At 40.9% G+C, this 19,874-nt stretch overlaps 1 protein-coding gene across 5 annotated transcripts in view; it reads right to left on the minus strand.

Moving 5' to 3' along the window:
• The window catches only part of TNIK (TRAF2 and NCK interacting kinase), a 388,557-nt gene that overhangs the window by 32,786 nt on the left and 335,897 nt on the right, over positions 1–19,874 (minus strand). For 3 of the 5 annotated variants that reach the window (XM_044251788.1, XM_044251786.1, XM_044251791.1), the window contains 4 exons: positions 14,746–14,909; positions 12,635–12,732; positions 11,748–11,771; positions 5,949–6,133 (listed from right to left, as the gene is read on the minus strand). In XM_044251788.1, coding sequence (XP_044107723.1) covers positions 5,949–6,133; positions 11,748–11,771; positions 12,635–12,732; positions 14,746–14,909 — 471 coding nt within the window. The remainder of the gene's footprint in view (positions 1–5,948; positions 6,134–11,747; positions 11,772–12,634; positions 12,733–14,745; positions 14,910–19,874) is intronic. The other 2 variants (XM_044251789.1, XM_044251787.1) reach the window with 1 other exon arrangement.

The following is a 19,874-nucleotide window of genomic DNA, read 5'->3' on the forward strand; positions in this document are numbered from 1 at the left end:
ATTAATTTTTCTGTTACCAATGACAGCGTTTGATTATGGAAAATTCCTACAGACTTCTGTATGTTTCAAATCACCTCTCTATAGATTTATTTTTTAAAATTTTAAAAAGTTTATTTATTTATTTAAGCAATCTCTACACCTGTTGTGGGGCTCGAACTCACAACCCTGAAATCAGAAGTCTCATGTTCTTCCAACTGAGGCAGCCAAGTGCTCCCAGAATTCTTTTTAAAAGGCGTGGTACCTTCCTTCTAATACTAAGGTTCACTGTTCAAACTGTTGCTGTCTATACTTGACTTCTAGCATCTCAAGGAAACTCCTTAAGTCATATCTTAGCTCTCAAGTTCAATGACTGCTCTTTGGTACTTTGGGTATTTGACCTCTTGCCTGTCTACTATTCCTGACCCTTCCACTCCATCCTTCTTTGCTCCCCTGACCATGTCAGGCTTTCAAACTTCAGGAGTTCCCAGCTAACCATAGGATAAACCTGTGGCTTACAAGTCTTCTTTTATCTGGTCCTTGCCTATTTCTCTAGCTTATGGTTTCAAGAAAACCTACCTTCCATTTTTAACTTGAACAAGATGTGCCTTCTAGTAGTTTCCTAAACATATCATGCTACCAAAACGCTTGGGCAACTTTAGTCTATCTTCTCTTCCTGAATGGTTCTTTTACATTCTCTGCCTCCCTCTGGGTACCTCATCCTTTAAACTACAGTCCAGGCTCTCAAACCCCAGCCCAGCCCCACTGGGATGGTATAGGTGGCTCTCCACTCTGCTTCCACATTATCCTCTACATCCTCTAGGCACCCCTGGATCACTTTTATATACAGGCTATGCGAAAATAATTTTTTTATAATTGTAATTACAGGATGACCGAAACATTTGTTCAGGTATGTCACTGAACTTTATAGTATGGAGAGTGAAATTTGATGTATGTGAATAAAAATACATCATTTAGGAGGTTTGTGAATCCCAGGAAAGAAGGCACACTGTGAAAAGAGAATCTTACTGCACTACAAACATATTTTAAAAATCTCACTAAGAGAGGAATGGGGAAATTTGACCTGTGTAACTCTGGAAATGAACGGAGTCCCATAAGACTAAAGGTAAAAGGAACTCTAAAGGCTGCAGTTGTTTCCCGTGGGCATACAGGTTAAGCATTCTGACGTTGCTGTCCATGTGAACAATTAAGCAAATGCTGGTGGTTTCCCACTGTTGGTGTGGGAATTTCCAAGTAAGGATGGGGGGGGGCGCTAGAATGATCCATGTGTTCATGGGTCAGAGTTGGAGATATCAGGATAAACTTTTATTTAATGTCATACAGATGGCTATATGTAGAAACACTTGTAGATACATGTACATAAGGGGTTAATACACACACATATATATCCTTGTTCGGTCAGCTGAAAGGGCCTACAAGAAATGATACACTAGCAGCCAGGAGCACATCCCATGCCCGTATCTTGGTTCTGATACCATTCTTTAATGAAAGGAATCAAGGACCCTGGGAGAAATGGCTGATTCCAGGACTCGAACAAGAAATACACAGGATATGCCTGGAACCCCTTACAGTGTCAGAAAGTAATTGGGGTAGGTCAGCCACAGGTGTTTAGGAGCCAACTGAAAGAGCTTCCCGTGGTTGAAGGTGGAACAATTCAAGCAGCAAAATGCAGTATTGGATCATAATCCAAAGTACAAAATAAATAACCATGGATCTATGTTCTTATAAATAAATGACTGAGTAAGTTAATAAATGGAGAGGAGATAAATCTCGGCAAAATAATTTCAAATAAATTATGTAGAGACTCCATCCTAAAGGAATGTAACTCTTCTCTCCTTAAGTGCAGGCTGTGCAGGCTGGCTTTCTTCCAAAGAGTAAAGTGTGGAAAGGGGGAAAAATCACATTACAGTAGAGAAACCTGACAAACGTTACCTCAGCCAGATGATCAAGGTCAATGCCAAGAGTCCTAAGTCATATAGTACTTACCCTTGATACAAAGTGATAAAAATGACATGACCTCTGTGATCTTTCTCCTTCAACCATAACCTTTGTCTAATCTAATTATGACAAGAACATCAGATAAATTCCGGTAGAGTCAAATTCTATGATATTCCTAATTAGTACTCCTCAAAACTGCCAAGTTCCTTAAAAGCAAAGGAAGTCTGAGAACCTGTCACAGCCAACAGGAGTCTAAATAGGTACGGTAACTAAATAACTAAATGTAACATGGTATCCTGAATGGGATCCTGATACAGAAAAATAGATTTGAGGTAAAAACTAAGGCAATCTGAACAGACTATTAAAATATATCAATTTTGGTTTATTAAGTACATACGAACATACTGCACTTATAATAGGGATAACACTGTGCAGGGAGTAGGAGGGGTAATGGGAACTTTTTACTATTTGCTCAATTTTTTTGTGAATTTAAAACAGTTCTAGAAAAACAAAGTTTACTAACAATAAAAAAATGAAAAAAAAAAAGGGCAATGATTTAAAAAAACACTCAGGCCAAAACAACTAAAACATTTTAGAGTTAAAGTAATCCTTTTGTTCTAAAAATTATTTCCAAATAGAGTCAGGGTGGGAACAATTAGTTGTCCAAATTCCTATAAAGACTATAACAAAACAAGACAAAACACTTTCACTGATTAGAAGGAAAACTATAGGAAATTTACTGTGGTTAGGCCCCAGGTTTAGAACAGTAATTTCCTCTAATGGGATTTGTCAAAGTGTTCCCGTAGGTACTGATTTAATTCAATTCAGTACACATCTAGGGCTCTGTGAATGGCCCTTAGTTTGGGATTGGGTAGTGGGTAGAAAAGCTGAGGAAGGGGCACCTGGGTGGCTCAGTCAGTTAAGCGTCTGACTGGATTTTGGCTCAGGCATGATCTCAGGGTCGTGAGATCGAGCCTCACATTGGGTTCTGCACTGGACATGGAACCTGCTTAAGATTCTCTCATTCTCTCTTTCCCTTTCCCTATGCCCCTCCCTGCCATGCATTCTCTCTCACTCTTTAAAACAAAAATAAAACGAAAAAAGCTGAGGAAGACATGGCTCTTGAAACCAAAGACGTTAGCATCGGAAGAGCATAAAAGCATGACATGAATACTCAAATACAAGGCACGAGGTACATGGGAATGCAAAACAGAGGGAGAGCTCATTGCAAGAAAGGCACAAAGCTGGACCAGTACAAGGCATTATTTTGCAAGAACTGACAGGTCAGTTTGGCTGGAGTATAAGTTGAGGCGATCATGAGCCCCCAGAGATGAAGAGGGTCGCAGGGCACTAGAATCCAGCAGGATCGAAGCCACGCTTCCACAACACTAGTAATACCAGAACTGGAAAAATGGACAGGAGGGCAGAGAGGATCAGGAGCGAGGAAGGGGAGCACACAACAGCCCGGGAGGGCAAGGCGTCAGAACCACGGCTTTCCTGCGGTAACAGAATGAAGAGGACACACCATAAATGGCTTTCGTCATCCAGACAGCATTTGATAAGACTGCACGCAACTCCAGGGCTATGCCGGCAGGAGATGGTCCTAATGGTTAAGACTGGGCCTCGCACGTACTGTTCTGACGCAGGCGCAGACACCGAGGGAAGATGCTGACACAAGAGGGTGCTGCTTCCGCTTGCTTGACCTGACACAAATCAGCTTAGTTCTAGAAAGCTTCGGTTTTTTTTTCCTGATTATAAAAATTGTAAATGCTCATCATAAAACTGGGGATCTACATAAAATAAAAACCACTCATAGTTATATAATCCAGAGGTAATCATTTTCATAATTTTGGTCTATTCATGACGCATTGGGAAATAGTGCAGTTGGTTAGTTAGGGAAATAATCTTAGTTATGTACACTCTTATAGGTCCTACCTTATACTACAAACAGGAAACCAGCACGGCCCATAAAAAAAGATGTTGTTTTGAGCATTAGGATCTATAGCTGTTTGTCTAAATGGCTGGGCTCCATTTCTGAGAAGCTCTTTTTGTATACACTTCGTGGCAATGAACTGTCTTGATATATATATGTATATATCAAGATATTATATATATATATTCCGATTATTTATATATATATGTCAAGACAGTTCATATATATATATAAAATCAATCTTCCAAGGATGTTTTGGTCATTCTTCCAAATATTTATATTAGTTTGAAGTTTCTGCATATAATCTTGTTTCTCTTCAACTAGGATATACACTTACAAGGCAGAATGCATGTGTGTGCCCTTGCTGATTGTCTCAAAGCCCTCAGTCTGTTGTAGAACACAGAGTGGAAGTTTTATCAATATTTAAAGTCATAATCCAGCCCTTACCCTAGTAGTAGTAGGCTCAGGGCTTAAATGGAATTCAAAACATCTGTTAGAAAAATTAACCACTGCTGAGTCAAGATAAAAACTGAAAGGACCAGCATATTTTGCAGAAATGTTTTGGATTAGTGATTTTGCCTCTAGAACAATTTTATTTGCCGTTAAAAAAGCAATGTAATGCAATTTGTTTCAAATGTCATATTTTAACACATTTATGGTTGTCAATAACTGCGTAATCAACAGCAGAACAACAAGTATAAATTTTCAGCTATGATAATTGGATTCGACTCTCAGAATTGCTTGTACGTAATGACTGTTAATCAATGGATGACATTCCCTGCAGACAGGCCAGCCCTCCCCCTCCAGTCTCTGCTGGACAGGACAGTAATCTGTGACCCGAAATGGCATCTTCTCTATAGGGAGTCAGTGTAGTGTGATGACTTTGGCTCGGTAGCAGAGCCAAAGAAATGGAAGTGAGTGAAGAGCAAACTGGAACCATCCGTGTCACACTCTGTCAAATTTATACCAAACCAGAGCAACAGCACCTAGTGTTTGTTTGGGGGAGGGAGTGAGAAATGAACGTTGAGTGTGACTGTCCGAATCTGTTTGTTTAAACTAGAGAAGCAATAGGGCAGAGGAATTCTCTCAGAGGACCCTGTCCAATGAAGAGAAGAAAAAGAAAAATTGAGACTAAATAAAGGAAAGAAAAGAAGTAAAGGCTATAGCATAACATAAGTGAATAATAAGGGGAATGTAGGTAGGCATAAATTCAGGTATGAATAGGCAAACGAAGACTGCAAAGGAAAGGACAGAACGTGGCAGGGGGTGGTATGGGAAAGTCACAGTCCATAGAGAAAAGGATCACATAAGAGAGACAATGAAGAAGAAAATGATAACAGGGATATATTTAAGTCAGACACTCAGAAGGTTCTCTGCAGGATGATTGGATTCTGGAATCTTTCGCTGGGACGCTAACCCCTGCGTTCCGGCGCATTCTTCCCTTGGTGGTTGGGGCGGGGGGCGGGAAGGGAGGATGAAATATGTCTCCTGTTGTTAAATTTAACTCCTAAGTGTCATTGCCCATAATTCCACTCTTGCAGTTCTACGGGGACAGGGACGTGCCAACAGTCTGGCTGTCAATATCATTTTTCCCAGGAGATGACAAGAACCACGGGAGAGTCACCAAAGGGAGAGTCAATCCCGCAAGAGTAGTTGGATAAAGCACAGGCAGGAGCCCTGATGTGTATTCCAAGGGACGGTGTCTGTGGAGAGAGGTAACTGTAGGGTTATGCTCTAATAAAAACTCAAGTCTCGGGGCACCTGGGTGGCTCAGTGGGTTAAGCCGATGCCTTCGGCTCAGGTCATGATCTCAGGGTCCTGGGTTCAAGCCCCACATTGGGCTCTCTGCTCAGCAGGGAGCCTGCTTCCTCCTTCCTCTCTCTCTGCCTGCCTCTCTGCCTACCTGTGATCTCTGTCAAATAAATAAACAAAATCTTTAAAAAAAAACAAAAAACAAAACTCAAGTCCGTTGATCCTGCCAGAGACCCATAAATGATCTTCCATTTAATTCCTATTTCCTGTCCTCTCCGTTTGCAGACCTCACCCGCCCCGACAGACATGTAGAAAGCAGCTCTCTTACATGAGTCTGGGTATGTCACTGACAGCCACTGTTCCGTCATGGGTCTCGCTCTCTCCATCTTCCTCCTCTTCATCGCTACTTTCTGACTCCTCACTGGAGGAGGAGTAATCAGTCACCTTCTTCAGTGGGCGGTTTGTTTCTTCGATCCGAAGTTCACGTAATTCTTTGGCTAATGCCGTCAGATCCTACAAAAGAGAAATTCGTTTGACACGTATGAATTGTAGAGACGACCAAAGTCACATCTCTCAGCAACTCAGGGCTCCAGCTTAAGCAACAAGAAAAGAAAGCTCTAGATAGAACTGTTACAAACATAGTGGCTGCATGGAGCGAAGAAAACGATGTTTGTAGCGCAGAGAAACTAGAAAAAAAAGATGAAGTAAATTTAGACTTTGTTCAAAACCAATGGCTAGACTGAGACAGTTCAGTTCTGAATATACATGCATATATATGTGTATGTGCGCTCTGTGTGGACACATATATACAAACGTTGGGTTCTCGTTTTATTTTGTGAAGGTGACATAGGTCACCCTCAGAGTGAAGGGGAAAACACATGGACTGAGCAACTGTTCCCCGGGATTTTGGGACTCCTGCCCAAGCCACGGTCATGGCCTTTCCCCTCTTTGATTGCTACTGTACCAAAATCTAGCATCAGTCACAGAACAGAGCAATTCCCACAGTTCCAGCTACCACAATGGCTCACTTGATGTGTCATCATTCCCTGGGGAGCAGAGGCACCACATCAAATAATGGCCCGCCCCAAAGCCCCGTGCCACTGAAATTTATAGCCCCAGAGCTGAGTTAATCAAGAGGAACAACAACGGAACAAAAAAAAAAAAAAAAAAAAAGGAATTATTGAATTCTCTTCCAGAACGACAGGTGTTTCATTTTCTTTTGTTTAAAATCAGTCACCTGGCAGAAACCCTCATGAGGAATACTGAAATGAATGTGCAAACACCAAAAGGGAAGGGACCATTTTTCAGGTTTCCATGAGTATGATGCGGTCTTCAGCCTTATGGATGTGATGGTGTGGTATCTAATCACGAGACACATTGCAGGCAGTGGGGCTGGATCTCTGACTACCTTCGACTTCACATGCTTTCAGGGCAATGCAGAGGGGAGCACTGCAGAAGCGTAGCCGCTCTAATTTGCACGGGTTACACTGCCCATGGCGTCTGGCATGCAAATGAGGAAAAAGCAATTGGACATCGGTCTTACCATTTCTCCCTATATTAGTGACCCATGTGGGAATCAGAGCATTCAGTGAGAGACAGGGCATTAGGGAGAAAGAAACTCATTGAAAGATACTAAATCCTACAGTTTTCTTATGACCATATTCTCTCTTTATTTCCATTCAGAAATGTATTTGTCCAATTCTCCTGAGGTCAGGTTAGAGCGATATAGGTGATCTAAATGGCATCTCCTAAACTAGCCTAATAGGTTAGAAGAAACACCGTGAGGAATGTGTATAGCTAAATTATAAAATGAAATTTTGTTCCGGGGGAGATCACGGATCATCATGTTTCTTTATCATCCCCTCTGTGTCAGGCATTGCTATTTTGGTGAAGACTAGGAGAGGAAATGGTTCGGGTGTTTCATTTGGTCTAGAAATTTAGGAAGTTCAAGGTGGTAAAGGAAGGAGTCATTTCTTCCAATTTCATAATAAAATCAAAGGAAAGCAATCATGGCTTTTAAATTTGTTCTGAAGGGACTTGAAGCACTGGAAAAGGGAAGATTTTGAAAATTCAAATTGTGTGTTTTTCACCCAAAGATGCTTGCTGGGCATTTTACACACATGCACACATGTATGGCCTCAATCTCAGTGGATGTATGTACCCCATCTGTGAAAATGAAAATAGAATTGTATTAAAAAGACTCAAAGGTGTTAAATATAATGTATACCGCTAAAGAGGAAAATTACCACATAGATAGAATTTTATGCAAATATATTTCTTGTTTCTTTATCAATGGGCCAAAATAGGAAGAGGCAATATTCAGATTTTGGCTTTATATTCCGTATTTCCTCTGGACATTGCCAATGTTTATCTTTATCAAATTGAGAAGACAGTGACGGGTATGCAATACTTGAACACAGGGGGAAATACACTTTTGATATTTGTTAATGCTATAAATAGAAAAGGATATTATAATCATCCAAACCAGCAAAATAGTAACAGATAAATTTATTTTAGGAGCATTGTCAGTCTCACCAAAGAATGTAAGGCATTTAAAATGTTACTTATTATAAAATGCATTTATTATAATTTAAAGAGAGAATATGGTTTAAGATAATTTATTTCTAATGTTAATATTCTGAGTAAAATATAATAATATTAGCTGTGATTTATTTATATTTATAATACATTTTCCCTGTGGGTTCATTTTCCTCATCTCTGACATTTCAAAACAAGACAAAGGAGATTTGAAAAAAATCAAAACTCTTTAGCAATATGAAGCCAGTTCAAAGTCCACTGATTTCAAGAAACTCTCATTTGTGAAAATGACCTGATTTTTTTCTAACACTGTATATAAGAAATTTTAAAGTTCTGATTTGTTTTATAATTTCACTTAAAATTAGAATATTTGGGGGGGTTCTACATTATTAAAGAGCTATCTTACTTGAAACACTGAAAGTAATTGCAAATTCCTCTTAAGTTTACTTGGTAACAGCTTAGACGGTGAGACATATTTGAGACTCCCAAGGTAACAATAATGAGTAACTCAAAGGTAATATCCCAGTCAAAGAAAATTAATCTCCCATTGCCAATGGTCTGCGCGCTTAGCTGCGGTTTTGTTCCTTATCCATCCTCTCTGGAAGAATTTATAATAGCAAAGTTATAGAATATAGACACAATCTAAAACTGACACCACTGGGTTCAGATCCATTTTCATACATTTTAGTTTCTGACAATACCAATTTTCTCCATATAATGAGTTTTCGTGGTAATTTATTGCTTGGCTGTCTCAAGCCTCGAGCTAAAAAGTATTAAAAAAAAAGAAAAAAAAGGTGCTATTTAGCATGAAAATATTTGAGAAATGTATAGTATAACTAAAAAAGAAATACAGCAAAATGGTAAGTTTTTTTTTAAACTATGGAATAAACAAATATGAAGATAAGAGGCTCTTAGCCTGAGGCTTCTTTGCTAAAACACTTCTTAGAATTAATTTGATTTGTTTTCATTAAAAAACCTCTTATTTAATCTGACAAGTATGCATACTTGACCTAAAAAGGTGCTCTTTTAGGTCTCTTTTTAAAACAATGCAGTTTATTTAGATTTTAGTTCAATATTTTGAGCTATTAAAATAAAAGTTAAAAATCTTTAAGCTGGTCTTTATGTACGAAAATAATTTATTTCCCTTTTAGGAAATCTTAAGAAATGACCTTGGGAAAGTTACTTGACTTCAGTATCCTCATCTGAGAAAAAAAGGGTTTAGACCACTAGCTATTATTCAAATTCTCTCCAATCTGTGGGTGTGCTCTGGAATTTTCCAGATTCTTACATAGTAACAAAAAAATAGTGCTAAAGCCAGTGTTCGCTTTTGTATTTCATCTTCATGTCATATGTTTAATCGTGCAAAAGTAAAAAGGATATTTATTTTCAACGATTATGTTAATCACAGACTATATTGCGCAATCTTATAGTCCATTACAAAGGAGTGCCAAACTAATGGACAACCCTCAGATGGATGTTCATGAAAAATCAAACTATTAGATTAACAATAGCAAGCAACACTTTTTTCAGAGTTTTGAGGCTTTTCATTTCAATTCGAGGTTGTCTAAATGGCCAATCAGTCACTGTAGAAGGAAGTGATATCAAAACCTATGAATGAAGATGGGAGAGAGGTTTATTGCAAGATTTCTCAACTGTGGCACTAATGGCATTTGGGGCCAGATCACTCTCTATGATGGGGTTGCTCTCCTGTATATGGGAGGATGTTTGGCAGCCCCTCTGCTCTACCCACAAGATACCAGCTGGCACTGCCTTCCCCCTCCAAGTTGTGACAACCGAAACTGTCCCCAGACTTTGCCAAATATCTTATTAGGGGGATGGGGAGAGGCGGGAAAAGGAGAAGAGGAATCATCCCTGGTCAAGAACAGGTAGAACAAAGTAATACTGTATATTTTGTGGTTTAGATCAGTGACATTGTAGATAGGATTATAAGAATTACCTGGAGGGCTTTTTCCAACCACACATGGTTCCAGAGATTTCCGTGCATAGCTTACATCCCCTCAATTACTTATACTTCCGTTAGCCCCTGTGGTCTCTGTCCAGTGTATGAGAGTAAAACCATCGAAATAAAGCCATTTTTAAAAGCCTAAAATATCCTGGGTTTACCAGATGAAATCCATTTCCCCATGGCAGTCACCTTCAAGCTAATTTCTGCGCATATGAGATTCCCCTAGAGTTATACACACACACAACCATTTTCCTAGCAGCCATGGCACCAGAATATCATTCTCTTTCTTCAACAATTTGGGAGAAAATTGATACAAGTTGTGATAGTTGTGTTCTTCTGACTATTTTATGAGGGGAAGGGCCAGGCTGTGTCAGAGAACAATGAACATTCCCTTTCTATAAATGCTGTCTACACACCGTCAACATGGAGAGTCTCATTTTTTTTTAAGAGCAGCAATCCTTTACCTGAGAAATAACGTTCTAAATCACTCTGAATTTAGGTAAAGTGTCCTAATTTTGAAAAAGTGAGGCTCTTTGATAAAGATCAGATGCATAGAAAACTGTTTCTTTCACCTGCCAAAATGGCTCCATGTCTCCAGCCCAAACCATAGCTTGAGGACGACTTCTTGGCTTTACACTTCATAGAATGCTCTCACACACGTGACCATGAATGATCCTAATCAAGCTTGTGATTGAGGCAGAGTGGGTGTCTTTCTTCCCATTGTACACAGGAAGAAACTGGCCCAGAGAGATTCTATGAGACTGGTCCTGGCCAGTTACTTCTTGGGGGAAGGGCTAGAATTTGAATTTGTTGACTCTAAAGCCAGTGCTTTTTCCATATCATTTCACAAAAATGGTGCTCAGCAGAGTACAGCTATAAAGCCATAATAGTAGTCTTCAGATTCCATGCAGTCAGGACTCTTGGCAAGGCCTGTCTCTTAAAAACAGCATCAACAACTATGCTGTGTTCATGCAGGTCTGACAAACAGCAGAAAGGCAGTCATCCTTCTAAGCAAGCTACCTAAGATTGACAAAGCCATATATTTTTCTAATGGAAAAATGTCTCCACAGATAAGGAAATAAAGTCACTTAACTCGCCAGGATTCATTAACTAAAGTTGATGTTGCTGCCGATGCTGTAGTTAATGTCCCACAAAACGAATCTAACAATACCCAGTAACTCCTTGTTCACAAATCACACACTATAAATTCAGAGTGCTTTAGCATGATGTCTCTCTTCTTTGTTAGTCAAACCATCAATCCCCCTCCCTCGTCCCCCGCCCTGCACAGCTGGGGAGTACAGGTAAAGAGCTATGCTTTGCTACTGGAAGATGCTGGGATAAAAAACTATGAATAACACAGCGCTAATGCTTATCTTTAGCCAGACTGGAACACTGGAAAAGAGACATTTTGCCTTAGAAGGAAGGTCCCTAGAAATTCCCACAAGTGTCTGAGGGCCTTGGGCTGGCTGCGGTTGAAGGGGCTTGGCTTCCAGCAGACCACACTCCAGAGGACTGAATTTTAAATCTCTGACCCACCAGACCACCTCTCTGAATGTCAACATCAGGAAATCGGCTTTATATTTACATCTTGTGAAAGCATGACCAAGAAAAGGTAATACTAACCTCATCTATTGCTTTCTTATAGCTCTGAGAGAGGAGGAACCCAATCCAGAAGAATCCATAGGTGAAGGAAAAGCCAGAAGAAAGGCAGCAGGTTAGACACACCGCGGGAATTGTTAGTACACAACTACTAAATGCCAAAGAGCAGAGAGAACCTCAACCCTGAAGGGGGCAAATCCCCTTTGGGATTATTCTCGCTCTGCCCCCAAACTTTAATATGTGCAAACCAGAGTAAACCAAAACGTCCTCAAATTTATTTCATGGAAAAGGTTCTCTGAAATTTTAAAGAAAGTAAGTGGATAGTCACTCCTCCCAAATTAATTTCCAACTTTCCCAAATGTCAGCCTTTATGCTCTTATTTCTTTTGCCAAAGCTATTTGGGGTCTGTCATGTCTCAGTGAGGAAGCTAGATTTCGAGTTGTCAGGCCCCTTGACAAACCATGCTTATCACATTTGGATCCAGAAAAATACAGTCCTGAAGGCATGAAGAACAGCAAAAATTACATTAATTTGTACAGAAAATAATGTAGGGAGAGGGCGGAGTAGACAACAGAAAGCCACAGAACGTGCCCACATCTCCGTAACTGCAGCTCCGCATTTTTTTGTCAAAGCTGCTGAGTAGAAATTATGTAATGATAGGAGTTATTTCTCCCCCTTTTTTTATTCTCTAAAGTAGCATTAACGATCAGCAAAATGCCTAAAGGCAGATAAGCGATCCAAAATCTCTTCAGTTTTTTCCTGATCAGGTATGATGACTTCCTTCTGGATGCTTCTAGCATCCACGCTTCTTCTTAATCTCAGTGAAGTTTTGTTTCCTAGTCATGAGTGTATCCCCAACCACTTGATCCCACAGCTTCCCTGGCAACTTAAGAGAGTTCGAAAGCACTCACAGCTGGTCGACTAGGTCGGGTAATGTCTCTGGATTCTTCTGGCTTCACCTTGGAAGGCTCGTGGGGGAGCACAGGAGATCCTTCCGACTTACTGTTGGCTAGACAGAAAAACAGAGGCCAAGAAAATTAATGGCCATCACAAAGTGTTGACTCCAGTCCACATTCTGCGGTGAGTCACCCTTCAGGATTACTCAGGGGATACGTCATTCACTTAGGCAAATCCTCAGACACATCTGTGAAAACTGTTCATGTTCAGGCAAAATCATTCAGGCTTGTGACCTGGAAGTCACTCTTAATCATAAGGAAAACCAGCAAGCACCACTGCCACGATCATTTACTGAGAACTAGACGTGCGTCACACTCAATGCTAAATGCCTTCTACGTCAACTGCCTCATAGGATTCTTGCTCCCACCCAACATGTGGCACTCTTTTCCCATTTTACAGTTCAATAGACTTTGAGAAATGGCATAGTAGACTAAGGTCCTGCAGAAATGATGAGCAGAGCTGGAATTTGGTCTGGTTTGTCCAAGTCCTATTCTCAGTTATTACACTAAACCAAGCTTCTGTGTTAATATTCTAAGCTAAATTTCTTCTTTTACTACTTACCCATTAGAATAGGTCATTTTGATGACACAGAAATGTATTATATTTGATAGAATGGTTTTTAAATGGGAGGCAGGGGTTGTCTGTGTCCTTTAAGGAAGAAAGAATGAGGTGGGGATAGGAAGGAGAGTGTTGGTGACCAAGGGAAGAGCCCAGGACAGAAGTACAGAGCAAGTGGGGCCGGGTTGGGGGGCTCCCTAAGCTCCAGAGTGAAGAGCATCTCTCTGATTATTTATAGGTAGAGAAAAATCTTTCTGGTATAGGACAGATTCTTTTGTTTTAAGGTCTTTCCTGGGCAGAAACATTCTAGGGAGACAACAGTGTTCTAGAGGCCAAAGGAAAGATAAGAATTAAACCCAAACCAGGTCAGAGAATTAAAATGATTCCTATAACTTCAGTTTTCTTTAGTTTGCTGTAAGGATATTGAGTGGCTTATGAACAGAAAACAGATAAGCCGATGGTCGTTTTCTAAACTAAGCAAATTTATATTTGGATGAAAGCAACAAAAGTGCACATGACTATGGGCTGGGCCAGTGACGTGTGAAGAACACATACGGGAGCAGCTGAACTCCAGTCCAGAGATAAGAGCATCACACGCCAGGTTTCAACCTTTTCAAAATGGACAGTGATTTTACTTATTCAAAGCCTTAAAAAGATACTAGGGGACCAACTCTGGTTGTGCCCAACGAAGAGGCTAAGAAAAAAATAAAGGACTGGTGCTTTTTCTCAGGCAGAGTAATTTGTTAATATTTGTCAGATTGCCCTTAAGAAAGTTCTCATCTTTGTTGCGTGGAAGCAAAATTATCTTCTGAAGGAGGTTGTTCAGAAGAGTCAATTTTGCAGCAAGAAACAATGTGCAGTCATGTGTAATTAGCTGGCCATTCTGCTGTTTTCCACAAGCTTCTTCATTAATGAGAACTGCACAGTGATGAAAGACTTGAATAAATGGTTGGAGAGGCTCATTTTTTATTCCTCTTGAGTAGGAATAACCCAAAGAGTCAAATATACTTTTTAAGTCGAAGGGTTTACTTCTTCTCTAAAGTGCATATGTTTCTATGTTAGTCTTTACAGAATTTCACTTTGAGAGATCCCTAGTATTATGAACTATATTCAGAATACCAAAGAGGGATGAGTGGCATAATGGGAAGAGGATACTTGGAGGTACATGAGACTGGAAACAGGCAACAAATGGAAATGGTAATCCAGGTGACTCATAAGTGATGACCTTTTCAAATAAGACCAATAATCTATGATCTTCCCGGAAAACAACATCACGTGCAATGAGAAAAGATTTAGTCCAAACTCTGATGTCACACATGGGACTGGGGATGGTGGTTCTCTCATCTAAGGAGACCGAGGCTAAGGGCAGTTAGAGGACTCTGTAGCAACGCACAGTGGTGGCCACGCCAGGAGCGGGAGGGCACAGAAGTCTGGAAGTGAGCTGAGTCCGTGCCCATCACTCTCTGTCCGAGGCAGAGCTGTCAGGGAAAGGCAGGGGAAAGCTTACCTCGAACTCTGGTCCGTTCACTGGATCCCGCTTGCGATCCAGGCTGCGAGCCTCCTTGGGAGCTAGGCTGGGAGCTAGGGGTGCTGGAGCTGGAGGAACTGCCACTGCTGGTCCTCTGCAAGGGGCTCTCCAAGACGGGCTCAGTTCTGCGGAGGTCAGGGTTGCTGTACGGAAGGCAGAGCACCGTGACTACACCCTCCAGACCTCGCCATTCCTAGACACAAGCACAGTCCAGCCCCGCCCCGGGTACAGAGGAGCAGCCAGAGCCCTTGTGTCACCCTGCACAGAAAAGGTCACTGGGAATGACAGTCATGTCGTTCTCTGTGGAGCTCCCAGCCTGATACTGCTGATGAGATGAACTCCTGACCCAGCTCCTGGGTCATCACACTAAAGTATTAGCTCTGAAATGGTACTCTTCAAAGGAGGCTTTCTTTTAAACCCTTATTCCCCTGTTCATTGTAAAAACAAAACAAAACAAAACAACCAAACCTTGAAAAATAATAGAAGATTTTAAAAAGGTGGGGGGCGGGGGAGAAAGCAACATATGCGATCTCTGACCCAAGAGAAATCCAGCTATATTTTACTATTTGGTGTAGTATCTTTTAGATTTTTTCCTCTTGTATATATGGAAGCATGCTACGCTTTCAGTTTTGCAGCTTGCTTTTTCCCCTTAACATTGCATTGGGAGCAGCTCCTTAGGCTTACAAAGACAATAATGGCTGCTTAACAGTCAGTACATGGATGAATTAGTTGAAACGCTCCTCTACAGCCAGTACATTGGCCTGACACATGACACTGAAATGAGTATCTCTCCAGGCACACAAATACCCTTCCCTACCTCCTTTCCGGATCTGGAATTCTTGGGTGGAAAGACATGAACTGGGATGTGTGTGTTGCATATGTTTGTATGTGAGCATGTAATGGTTTCACCGGTTTTTGCTGAAGTGTTGGAAATAATCCATCCTACTGAATTGTTAACCACACTTTATTATGAGCAGTTCGCTAATTGTTTTTTAAAAAGTATCTTGTTTTAATGTTGTTTTTAAACATTACTTTTCAAAGAAGACATCCAATGGCCAACAGACACATGAAAAAGTACTCAACATCACTCAGCATCAGGGAAATACAAATCAAACCCACAGTGAGATACCACTTCACCCATCAGAATGGCTAAAATTAACAAGTCAGGAAACTACAGATGTTGGCGATGATACAGAGAAAGGGGAACCTTCCAATACTGTTGGTGGGAATGCAAGCTATTTTCCACTTTGGAAAACAGTATGGAGGTTCCTCAAAAAGTTGAAAATAGAGCTACCCTATGACCCAGGAATTGCACTACTGGGTATTTACCCTAAACATACAAATGTAGTGATCTGAAGGGGCACGGGCACCCAAATGTTTATAGCAGCAATGTCCACAATAGCCAAACTATGGAAAGAACCTAGATGCCCATCAACAGATGAAGGGATAAAGAAGATGCGGTGTATGTATATATACAATGGAATACTATGCAGCCATCAAAAGAAAACGAAATCTTGCTATTTGCAATGACATGGATGGAACTAGAGACTATTATGCTGAGCGAAATAAGTCAATCAGAGAAAAACAATTATCACATGACCTCTCTGATATGAGGAATTTGAGAGGCAGGGCAGGGGGTTGTGGGGGGATAGGGAAGGAAAAATGGAACTGGGGAGGGAGATAAACCATAAAAGGCTCTTAATTTCATGAACCAAACCAAGGGTCAGTGGGTGGGGGGTAGGAGTAGGGTGGCTGGGTGATGGACATTGGGGAGGGTATGTGCTATGGTGAGTGCTGTGAAATGTGTAAGCCTGATGATTCACAGACCTCTATCCCTGGGGCAAATAATACATTATGTGTTAATTAAAACAAATAAACTAAAACAAGAAAAAAAAATAAAACATTACTTTTGAGGGAGAATAATTTTATTCACATTTATTTACCATTTATAATTCTTCATCTGTCAATTGCTTAATCAAGTTCTTTGCTTATGTGGTCAGTGGTACATTTGTATTTTTAAATTTCTTTCAAGAAGTCTTTATGTACTTTGGCTCTTATCAAAGGGAGGTGTGTTTTAAAGAATTATTACTAAGTGCTAATTCAAGAACAATACTAGTAGTCCCCACTTGTGATGAGCCCTTACTGTATTATTCACTTTCATAGCTTAACTGCCCAAACGGTAGTTATTTATTTGCTCATTCAGTTGGTCATACCCAGCACTGGGTCAGGCATCTGAGAGATGATGATGAACAAGATACAGCCCTTGCCCTCCGCCAGTGTGCTGGTCACGCCCAGCCAATTTCATCCCTGCTCTGCCTGCTGGGAGCCCGGGGCAGTAAGCAAGGGCCACCAAGGCCACTCTTGGTGGTCGTGGAAGCTGTATTGGGACAGTGGTGGGAAACAACTGCTCAGGTTTTTATGATTTTGTTATAAAAATAAGCAGTCTCCTCACTCAAAGTTTCCAGAAAGGTCTTTTTAATTTATAACTCCTAGGCCTTTTCATTTTTCCTTTAGATTTTCACAATGCTGGGCCTAAACGGTCATTTAGTAAGACCTGAAACCAAGAGCTCAAATCTGCTGCCAGCCACCTGTCCCATGGATCCCTCCGTGTTTCCAGTGCCTTCTGTTCTCCAAACAGAACTGCACATCTTTGCTAACAGTCACCATAGCGAGAATGGAGACATGATTTTTAATGCAGGAAGTCCTGTTAAGATGTAATTTTACACTTTCATCTTGTTCCGCTCATTTTGACAATGTCAAGTGCACTCTGAACTGTGCTGGGTCTCCCACATTTCATGTATAAAAATGAAAATAATATGGTCTCTTCCCTTGAGACATTTGCATTTTAGTGTGCCAAAAATCTGGCCACAGAACAGCATCATTATAGTAGCAACGAGACCAAATAATTTTTTTCGAAAACACAAGATCCTTGCTTTTTGCTGAGGTATCTGCCAAAAACATTTGGTCAAGTTACAAACATTTTTTTAAAAAAAGATTTTATTTTTTTATTTGACAGAGAAAGAGAGAGAGCAAGTACAAAGAGGGGGAGCTGGAGAGAGAGAGAAAGAAGTAGACTCTCTGCTGAGCAGGGAGCCCGATGTGGGGCTCAATCCCGGGACCCTGGGATCAGATCCTGAGCTGAAGGCAGACATTTAACCGACTGAGCCACCCAGGTGCCCTAAGTTACGAACATTTTAAAATATCGGGTTATTGGAAGACATGGCTGGTGGCCCTGAAAAACACATGTAAAAACAAAGATATCCCCATAACTTACTAATTTTGATTGTATAAATGTAAACTTTATGGCAACACTTATCTTTTAAGTTCTTATGGTGAAGGAGTTGCTAAGTCAACCCAGCAATATGACCAACTGCAGCAGAAGTAATTATCAAGTTTAAGGAAAATGTTTAAAATTCTCAATATTGTTATAGAACTCCTCTGCACAGTAATTATTTTTGTGAAAACTGCTATCATTTAATTGGCTTAAATAGATTTGGTTCCATACTAGAAACAGCTCTGATTTGGAGAACACCTAAAATGATAAATGTGTAACACTTGCACAATATCCTACCTTTTGAATTCTCCTTAAATAAATAGTCTTATTAGGGCACCTGGGTGATTCAGTGGGTTAAGCCTCTCCCTTTGGCTCAGGTCATGATCTCACGGTCCTGGGATCGAGCCCCGCATTGGGCTCTCTGCTCAGCAGGGAGCCTGCTTCCCCCTCTCTCTCTGCCTGGCTCTCTGCTCACTTGTGATCTCTCTCTCTCTCTGTCAAATAAATAAATAAAATCTTAAAAAAAAAAGAAGAAATAATCTTATCTCCTTTCATTCCCTAATAATAAATTCTTTCCCATGCTCTTCTTATTAAACAGTGGTAGTTTAATTAATTAATTATATTATATTATTTTATTAACCCTTTATTGTTTAATTATATAGAAATAAATTTTATTAATTTAATTTAATTAATTATGTATGAATAAAATTAATAAAGTCCCCAAATACTTTTTTCTGAAAATTCTATTGCTAACCAACTGTATTGCGGATTGAGTGTGAGGGGCACGCTAAGGCTTTTTGGTAGTTGCTTCCATTTTATAGGATGGTAATGTAGTGTTCCTTGAAGAAAACAACAACAACAACAACAACAACAACAACAAAACCACACAAAAAATCCAGCTATGAGGAGAGGGTAGCTGTGAGCTCTGAGAGTTTTTCCAGCTGTTTGCGTGAACACAGCACTCGTTCAATCCTTTAACCAACACCTTTCTATGAAGCACCTACTTTGTGAGCCTCATTGGACCAGTATGAGGGATGGAGACAAGCACCGTCACAGGTATGAGGTGCAAGATAATTCTAGAGAAGGGATACATGCAGTGGAGAGCACAGTGGATAAGGCAAACCTCTGTTTGCCGTGTGTGAAAGGACCTTCAAGTATTGTCAGTGTTTGGGGAACAATGAATGTGGTCCAGAGTGGTTGAGGTGGGGGTCACCATGGGGACAGGACTTGACTGGGCCTTGGCGTGGGAAGCAGGAAGTCTGGGGGAAGGAGCTGAGCGAGGACACGAGGGTTGGGGTCTTCCCGGGGCTCGCCGGTATGGGGAGGACACCACCGTGAGGGAAGAGCACCACATCTGTGTCAGATTTCCTGGGAAGACGGGCTTATCAGAAGGGGCGGACAGTTGAGGCTGCAGTGCCTGTAAGGCTGGGCAGAGCACACAGACCTCCCAGGGCAGGGTTCCATCTGACCGGCTTGGGGAGAGAGGCAGGCTGACCAGATGGGAGGCCACCACCGTCCTGATGACAAGGCCTGGGACACGGTTGTCAAGGAGGGGCACGGGGACTGGCAGAAGCAGCTGGGATGTGCACACGTCTTCGATGGGACTCAGACTCTCTTTCTGTGTGAAATTAATTGGATCTCACGGGCATTAAATCCCTGACCTGGGCCTCATTAGCACGAGTCCTCCTCGCTGGAGCTCACCAGCATGGGTGCTGGTCTTAATAGGCTGCTGTTTTTGCTGCTGGAGACTGAAAAACACCATTTCATTTCTATATAATGCCACGTAGAAATCGGGAAAACTTTAAAATGCTTTTTCTACCTTATTAATTTTGGG

The sequence above is a fragment of the Neovison vison genome, chromosome 6 (assembly GCF_020171115.1).
Source record: "Neovison vison isolate M4711 chromosome 6, ASM_NN_V1, whole genome shotgun sequence".
NCBI lineage: Eukaryota > Metazoa > Chordata > Mammalia > Carnivora > Mustelidae > Neogale > Neogale vison.